Source organism: Rhizophagus irregularis, chromosome 24 (genome assembly GCF_026210795.1).
Source record: "Rhizophagus irregularis chromosome 24, complete sequence".
Taxonomy (NCBI): Eukaryota; Fungi; Glomeromycota; class Glomeromycetes; order Glomerales; family Glomeraceae; genus Rhizophagus; species Rhizophagus irregularis.
Window position 1 is genome coordinate 2,119,365 of NC_089452.1, and position 8,747 is coordinate 2,128,111.

Sequence of the window (8,747 nt, forward strand, 5' to 3'; positions counted from 1 at the left end):
AACAACTCTTTGTCGTGTGGTATATTAAAAATAATTTTACTAATTCATTTGTTAACATGAAACATTTTTTTAAAAAAATATTGGTCGTTTAAATTATAAAATTAGGTAGAAAATCTAACTGCGAATCACCAATGCACCTGCGAACATTTTGTTCTTGAATCTCTTTATTTGCCGTTGTGATAAGTTGAAACTGGGTAACATACGCAAATTCTACAATAATTATCAACTTTAGAGGGTGTCGTGAATACCTAGTAGGCGAAGGAACTACTAAAAGGACGACATTAAAGAAAAATTAACTTTCCTTTCATAGACACAATAATTGAAAACAAATTTGTACGTTCCTTATGATACTATGAAGACCTGTTCTTTTCTTTATAATCTCTCCTCTTTCAAAAATTTGTAAAAGTTCCAAGATTTATTATACATTCTTGCAAATAAAGCATAAACTTTGTTCATAAGTTGTTAATACAAAAAGGCTTTTTTATAATATTTTTTTTTTTAATTATTGTAAAATGATTAAAATGTTTATAATATCTGTAATACCGAAATCTAAAATATTAATATTAAAATGTCACGAAATTAGTTCAAGTTCTGCACGACCTTCATATGAAAGAACCATAATAGTATCATAATTGTTTAAATAAATTATTTACTTTAATAATAAATAATTTATTTGCTACAAATATTAAGCTTTTGGTAACGTAGTAAAATTGGCAAGAACAATTATAGATAAAAAAAATCCTCATTGAATGAGAACAAACAAGCAAAAAAAAATATCGTAAGAATATGAATAAAAATAAATTAAATGGAATTGTTTATAAAGCTGTTTTTATTATTTGTGAACGTTTATTAAGTATGCTCACGTGTAACTAAATTTCTAGCGCAAACGGGAACTCGAAACTAAATATAAGAAAGCAAATTTACATTAGCATAAATTTCAATCAACTCTCGCTTAAATTTACTTTAATGTAATCATGTTATATAGTGTTCCACAATCCGTCAAACGTAGTATGCACGTGACTGTGTTCAACGTTTCAAACTGATTTCAAGTAAATACATTTCAGGGGAAATAACGTAATAACGGGAGATAAATCTCCGTATTTTTCAGCAGAGCGGAATATTAGATAAATTCTATCACAAAAGTTGATTGGCTGAGTTAAAATATAGAATTGGCGCACCGTGCACCGTGCACCGACATTTTACAGTACCAGTTACGCAAACGGGTAACGTAAAGATACTATCAGTTATTATATGATACAATTTTTCTTTATGATATCATTTGTGCAACTGCGAGTCAATAAAATTAATTTTTTTTTTTCAATATTTTAGTTAGGCCATGATAGTTAATAGACATTATAGATTATGCATAATGAATAGCGAATACTTGAATAGTTGTTCTATCAATATCCATAAAAAGAAAAAAATTTCTATAATATAAAAAAAAAAAATTTTTTTCTATACTTTTTATTTTTGATCTTTGTGTAATGTTTAAGGATCAAATATGCTGCAATGCTGCAATGCTGCAATCTATACAGCACCAATAATGTACTGCATAGGATAACTGCATCTGTCGGATCATCAGATCGTCAGATCGGATTCCATGGTTTATTTCGAATCATCTGTAGGAACATTAGAAAATAATCTAAATAATCTTCAACCATAAGATCATTTCATATTCATTCATATTAAAATTTTTTTTTTCTTTAAGGAGAAATCTTTATAATATAAAGATTGTAGTATAAGAAGGATAATCAAACGGGTGTAACGAACCAGTTATTCGGATAGCCGGATTATCCCTGAACCGGAAAAATGGGTATATTCTTCCGGGATGACGAATTACAGATGATCCGCGGATTGAAACACTGAAAATTACGCGTTAATCCAATTAAAATAAAGTATTTAAGGTTACCGTCATGAACGCCTCCACATTTTTAACGCCCATGTAAATAATTACATATGATAATCCAAACCTCCTTTTTTTATAGAAACGAAAATTCTATGATAGAATTGGTTGAAACACAAAAAAAAAAATAAATAAAAAAATAAAAAATTATTATATGTACATATTTTTTTTTAATAAAGGAAAAATTTATGAAACATCAAAATTTTATTTCATGTCAAAAAAAAAATTAATAATAATAATAATACATAATATTAATAATAATAATAAAAAAAAACAAAAATAAAACAAAACTTTTTATCACATATTCAAGGAGGTTTGTTACACGGTTCGAAGAATGAAATAGAGTTACCCTTAAATCCGGATGAGGATGTACCAATTAAATTAAAAATAATCGACTTTTTTGTTACAATAATTTAATACTAATTCGAAAAATTATTAAAATAAGTAATATTTATACATAAAAGGATATGAATTAACTAAAAAAAAAAAGATGATCCCGCTTTAAATAATGTAGCGCAAAAACTAACCAAATATTTATTAAATTCAAAATCCAAATTACTAAAATAATCAGGAAAAATCAGGAAAAAAATATATATATATATTTTTTTTTATCGGCCGGAATATTTGTGAAATTATTTACATTATTGATAAAAAAAAATTTGTCAGCATTATAAAAAATTTTCACGCGTACAATCTCAAAATAATCGGATAGATATTTTGAATTACAAAAGTTATAAAAACATATAAAATGGACAAAATGGACACATTATATGTGATGATTTCATGTGATGAAGGGGGAGTTTATGGCGCAGTAAAACTGCATCAAATAACACAAAGAATCACAAAAATTACCACGGGGGATATTCTCCGGATTTTTATTAAATCTTTGATAACATAATAATATTTACAGTGAAATGCAGGTACAATATTTTTGTGCGTACGGTAAGACATTAAGAAAGAAATTTGTTTGTAATACAAAGTAGTTTCGTTTACCATTTAGGCTAATAATCATTGTAAGGAATATCAATCAATTTTACAAAGAAATCGAAATAAATAAATAAAATAAAATAATATATTTGGTCCTTTTTTATTTATGGTAAACAATGAATCCATTTATAGCCTCATTCACCTTACATTTTTTTTTTGTTTTTTATTTTACCCATGTATAAAGAAGTTTTTCTTTAAACACCAATAATAATTAAATATCTTTTTTTTACCGTACTGTACGTATGTATTTTATGTATGTACATGGTTAATCATTTCAAAGAGAAATATAAAGTCAATCATACAAAAAAAAGAAAATCCCTTTTACTAGACAATCCTTGTTTATATATTAAAAAAAAAAATAAATAAATATTTAATTTTGATTTGTATATAAAAAGTATAAAAGTAGCTCCTGAAAAATGTTCTCAGAAAAGTAAACATTCTTTTTTTTCCTCCTCAAAAAATTTTTTTTTTCATTTAGATATTAATCATCTAACGTCATTACCTTAATTTTACCATGGGTAAACAACAATCGAAACCCTCCAAACCCTCCAAAAACAATAATTCCGCACCTTCCACACCATCAACAATAGAACATCAAAAAGTTTATAAGCCACATAATTATTACGATCCTTTGCCACCACCAAATTCTAAGATATTTTATTATAAAGAAAACCGCAGATATCCAAATTTAAATAATGTAAATTATTTATACCCTGTTGATGACAATGAAAGTGATAGAATACAAGATCATCATTATATTTATCGTTATATTTGGGATAATAATTTCTCTGCTCCCGTACATGATTTATTAAATTCACATGGTTCACAAATACTTGATATCGGGTAAGTTTTTAATTTTGATTTTTGGAATTTTTGGAATAATTTAACAAAAAATTAAAAAATACTTACGCTTTTTTTTTTAAAACAGATGCGGACCCGCAACTTGGACATTAGAGGTAGCTACAGAATACCAAAGATCAAGATTTACGGGTATTGATATTGCACCTACGTATCCGATTCATACGAAGCCACATAATGTTGAATTTCTTCAAGCAAATATATTAAATGGCTTACCATATGCAGATAACACATTTGATTACGTTTTCTGCAGATTTATGATTTTTGCCTTCACATTAAAAGATTGGGAATTTGTAATTAAAGAAATCACTAGAGTTTGTAAAGTTGGCGGTTATATAGAATTTATGGAAAAAGATATTCAATTTTGGAATGAAGGAAACTTTACAAAGAAGGCAAGATCATGGTGTAAGTAATTCAAGTTTATATTTATATGCATTTTATATCTTTATATTTATTTATTTATAATAATTTTTTTTCTTTTAATAGTCGCAGAAGAATTAAGAACGAAAAAGAATGTTGAAACAATAATTTCACCAAAAATTCAACAATTTATTTCTGAAACGAAACATTTTTCAGAAATTAATCACGCAGAAAGATGTGTTCCAATTGGTGAATGGGGTGGTAATATAGGCAAATTTTATGAATTTATTTATAAATGGGGAGCAAAGAATTTAAAAAAGGCGATAAAAGACTGCGGTAATTCTGAAACCGATTGGGATTTAATTGTTGATAAATGTGTTAAAGAATTAAGTGAGAATAATGGTTATGATAAAGTTCATAGAATTTGGGCCAAAAAAGAAGAATTTCAACCTGATATGGAAAGTAAAGTAATTGAAGAAAAATAAAATTTTTCTTTCTTTTCTTTACTTTTTCTTTCTTTTCTTCTTTCTCTTTTTTTATTAAGGAAAAATAATTTCTTTTTTTTAAGTTTATTATTACTGCACATAATAATTGTGTGGGTAATTAATTAATTATGCTTTAAATAATAAGATGAAATTTTTTATGAATATTCCTTTAGCAGAAAGGTAAAAAAAAAATAATACAAGTACATCAAAGTACTTACATAATTAAATTAAAAAAGTTCAAATGTCTTTGTTTATGCAAGTTTATTAAGTGCATAAAGATCAATGTTACGAAAATACAAGAATTTGTAATATAGTATGTATTGTATTATTGTATGTACTTTATGTAAGCGTACATTTTATAAGTTACAGATTTACAAATATATAAAACCCGAATTTTAATAAATAAAGTAAATTGAATTATTTTAATTAATTTAAAATTATATTGCGAAACAATTAAAAATTGACATTTTACCAATTTTTCCCATTCGAATAATTTATCTTAAAGTAGTAACTCAAATATATATATGTATATATGTATATATATGGAAGTTCCGAAGTTTTAATTAATTAATTTATAATTTATTCATTGTTCGAAGTTTTAAGCGGAGAACTTAATTTATACGCCGTACCAAAAATTATTGCTGATTCTTACTTAAAAATAAATATATTTCTACTGCGGTTAATTTTCTTTAAACAGGGGATACACGTACCGCAGTAAAATATTATTTATTACATTATTTTGAATTTAATCGCTTTTTTACGTTAAAAACATTCATTAAATAGATATATTAAGTAATGACCGGAAGAAATTAATTTAAAAAAATAATTATTATGAATTGAAATGTTTGATTTACTTTATTATTTATTTATTTTTTTTTATTATTATTTTCGTTCGTTTTTTTTTAAATTACCAATGTTAAAATTAATCTATATATATTTGTTTGTAATCTATTTTTAATTTCAATCCAATTATTAATACCATTTATTTTATAATTATATAATAATTAATATTAAAAAAAATAAATGTGATCAAAATTTCCATATTCGGTTCAATTTGTCGATATTTTGAATTTTTATATTACAATTGTTATACAAATAAAACAACACATGCAACATAATGTGATCTTGATATGACCAATGCTTTTAACGATCTAAAGTTTTTTATTATTATCTATTGGCACAAGTTAATGTCGCCATAGTTACAGGATTATTATTATATATAAAGTTTTTGTACTGCACCTCGGAATAAATTCAAGATCTCAATAAAATCCGCGGTTTTTTTTTTTGAAAAAAATTTTTAAAAAAAAATTTTTCCTTTTTTTAAAAAAAATGTGACACATCAAAATTAATCGTAACATTTCTTACTTTTCATATTTGTCTAATTTTATCCAGATTTTCCAATATATATCTGATATTGTTAATAATAATATATTTAAATTATTTACCGTTTTCTACCCGGTATTTATGATACTGTATGCGAAAAACAATGGGGTACAAAAACAAATATTATCTGGCAACGGATATAGATATAAATTCTCAATCCGTATGTACAAATTTTTCCATAGGACCAATTATATAATATGTTTATCGTTACATTTGTTATTAAATATATTGTAAACAAGATTTTTTTTTAAAGTGTGACAAACTTTAAATTTTATTCCATGTAAACATAAGTTATTTTTTTTTTTTTGAAACCTAAAAAAAAAAAAAAAAAATATTCAAATATTATTAATTGCGTAAAATTTTTTTTAAATTTTATTGGTTTGAGTTAACATTTTTAGTGATAGTATAGTCCAATAATTATGCATTATTAAGCCAGGTTTTAGGATTGATTCCATGATTTTTTCGGACTTGGTTACACTGCTAAGACAGATTCTCACCCAACTGACAAATGAAAAAAAAAAACTTTATTCAACTATCTAAGTTTGTACACAAACATTTTTTTTCTTTCTTCTGTATATGAACTCAAAAGTGATTGGTTGTTTTTTTTATAAAGAAATAAAAAAAAAGACTTTCCAACCAATAAATATAATATATATAATCACGCCCAATTCATTCACATCTTATAAGTTATAACCATATCTTCGTAGTTATCGAGTGATTGTAAATAATATGATTATATATTTGTTAAACGTCACTCCGTAACGTTAACCAACGTAAATTATCGCATGATTAATGCAGATTATGCTTTACATAAAATTTTATGTAATAATTAACTTTTCTTAATATATATATAAATATATATTTAATTAATTTTTAACTTAGAAATTACTATAAATACTAATCATTCATTGAGTTGATTTGAAATTTTATAACAGACTAACTTGAAATTCAATATTGAAACGAACGAATGAAAATCCTATAATAAATATTTATTTTTAACCAATTGATATTCAATATTTGTATTTATTTAATATTTAATTTAAACAAAGTTTCAAAATATTTCGATGCATTTAAGCTAAATATATAATAAAGAAAAGTAAAAAGAACGTTAAAAAGGTTATGTATAAAATATATATGAATGTTAAAAAAAAATGGTTATATGGTTATAATAAAGAAACGCGTGCTTTACGAAAAAGAATATTAGAAGTATGTTACAAAATAATTAACAACTTAGATTGAGAAATATTCACTACGTAATTCTGGTAGATGTCGACAAGTTGCTCCATGTTGACATTTTGCACATAATTTTCTTATATGAGGCTTTTCGCTGTCCGATAATTCAAGAGGTTTGTAATTAGAGATGGTGCAGTTATCATTATTATTTTTCTTACATTTCTTACAATTTTGCATAAAAAAATCGCCTTGAACCAAATGCTTTTGTTCTATAAACTTTTGAAGTGAAACCCAAGTATAAGCGCTACTCCATCTATTTTGACAATTCAAGCATTTCCAATTGCCGAAAACTCTATAATGATTATTCCATTCCAAGTGACGGGTTATTTCGATGGTGGGATCTTTCTATAAAAGTTTTAATTTTTTTAGTATAGTACAATACAAAAAATTTTCGCACCGTATTTAAAAAAAGGTAAACTCCCTTTCGAATTGTATGATGGACATTGCAGCCGAAAACTCGTGATTAAATTCATTTTTCTCGTTCCGTCATCTTTATTACATTTCTCACAGCGCTTCCAAAAAAAAACTGTACATAATTTTCGGAATTTCCAGATACTTTCTGAGTATATCGTTTGTATATTGAATTTTCCATTCATGTTTCTTTTCACATAACCAATACCCATGTACTATATAATTATTGTTATTTACTAAGTGACGGATGATTTCGATAATCTAGGGGGAAAAAATTAGAAATTTTTTTATTTCACTAAAAACTTTTACATTATTTGTTCTGTGTAATATGTGAACGATATCATGAATTCATAATTAATTTAACTACTTACTTGTTGTTGTTCCTCTCGTTCTCGTTCTTCGGACCTCTTACGTATTCTCATAATCGGAATCTGTAAAAATAATTCTTTTTCAGCATTTTCATTTCCTCTTTTACCACAATTTTCATCCCATTTAACGCTAACTTCTTTATTATTAAAGATATTCTCCATGATTTAACATATTTCTGCAATTACGAAATACGAATGTATTTTTCTTTTTTTTCAAAAAAGAGTTGGTGCTTTGGTGGGAAAGTGACTAAAATAGGGAATAACATTAAATATTAGTTTATTCTCTATTTAGTTAAATCTAATTCGATTAATTTTATTGATTCGTAGTCACGTGAATTACGTTTTTTATTTGAGGATTTTAAACTTTTTTAAACAATTAAGGAAAAATGACGCACCGCTCAGTCGAAAGACCTTTTTTAAAATATTAAATCTTTATAACTTTACACGTACGCCACAATTCTTAGTAACCATTTTAAAGCGCTGTAACACAAAAATAAGTATAAGCGGATAAAACAAAATACCGTATTTTTGATTTAGTGTATTGAAACCTAAAATCAATTAATATGTGTTAATCTTTGCATAAAATAAAATAAAACGGTCGTCTTCTCGTTCTGTTAACAAAAAATATATAGCAACGAAAAGAAATTAAGCTTCCACTCACACTAATTAACTGTAATTTTCACGATCATTTCTCAACATTTACATTTATTATCCTGACGGTCGATCTTTTTCGTCTTAAATAGCAACTTTCCAATGTAC

At 25.3% G+C, this 8,747-nt stretch overlaps 2 protein-coding genes across 2 annotated transcripts; one reads left to right on the plus strand and one right to left on the minus strand.

Annotated features, from left to right (window-relative positions):
* The first annotated feature begins 3,314 nt into the window (after positions 1 to 3,314).
* OCT59_016159 (uncharacterized protein) lies at positions 3,315 to 5,026 on the plus strand. The gene is made up of 3 exons (XM_025319442.2): positions 3,315 to 3,733; positions 3,819 to 4,153; positions 4,235 to 5,026. The coding sequence occupies exons 1-3, from the start codon at positions 3,405 to 3,407 to the stop codon at positions 4,591 to 4,593; spliced, it is 1,023 nt and encodes a 340-aa protein (XP_025173821.1). The 5' UTR covers positions 3,315 to 3,404; the 3' UTR covers positions 4,594 to 5,026.
* A 2,260-nt stretch (positions 5,027 to 7,286) lies between these two features.
* On the minus strand, positions 7,287 to 8,199 carry OCT59_016160 (uncharacterized protein; the record flags this gene model as incomplete). Its single annotated transcript, XM_066132285.1, has 3 exons — positions 7,992 to 8,199; positions 7,377 to 7,554; positions 7,287 to 7,303 (listed from the first exon to the last, which is right to left on the minus strand). The coding sequence occupies exons 1-3, from the start codon at positions 8,148 to 8,150 to the stop codon at positions 7,287 to 7,289; spliced, it is 354 nt and encodes a 117-aa protein (XP_066003283.1). The 5' UTR covers positions 8,151 to 8,199.
* Between the last annotated feature and the right edge of the window lie 548 nt (positions 8,200 to 8,747).

What these genes read in the sequence shown, in the direction of transcription:
- OCT59_016159 (XM_025319442.2), top strand. Translation starts at nt 3,405, where the DNA reads ATGGGTAAACAACAATCGAAACCCTCCAAACCCTCCAAAAACAATAAT. An exon ending in TCACAAATACTTGATATCGG is followed by an intron (nt 3,734 to 3,818) that starts GTAAGTTTTTAA and finishes TTTTTAAAACAG; the next exon opens with ATGCGGACCCGCAACTTGGA. An exon ending in AAAGAAGGCAAGATCATGGT is followed by an intron (nt 4,154 to 4,234) that starts GTAAGTAATTCA and finishes TTCTTTTAATAG; the next exon opens with TCGCAGAAGAATTAAGAACG.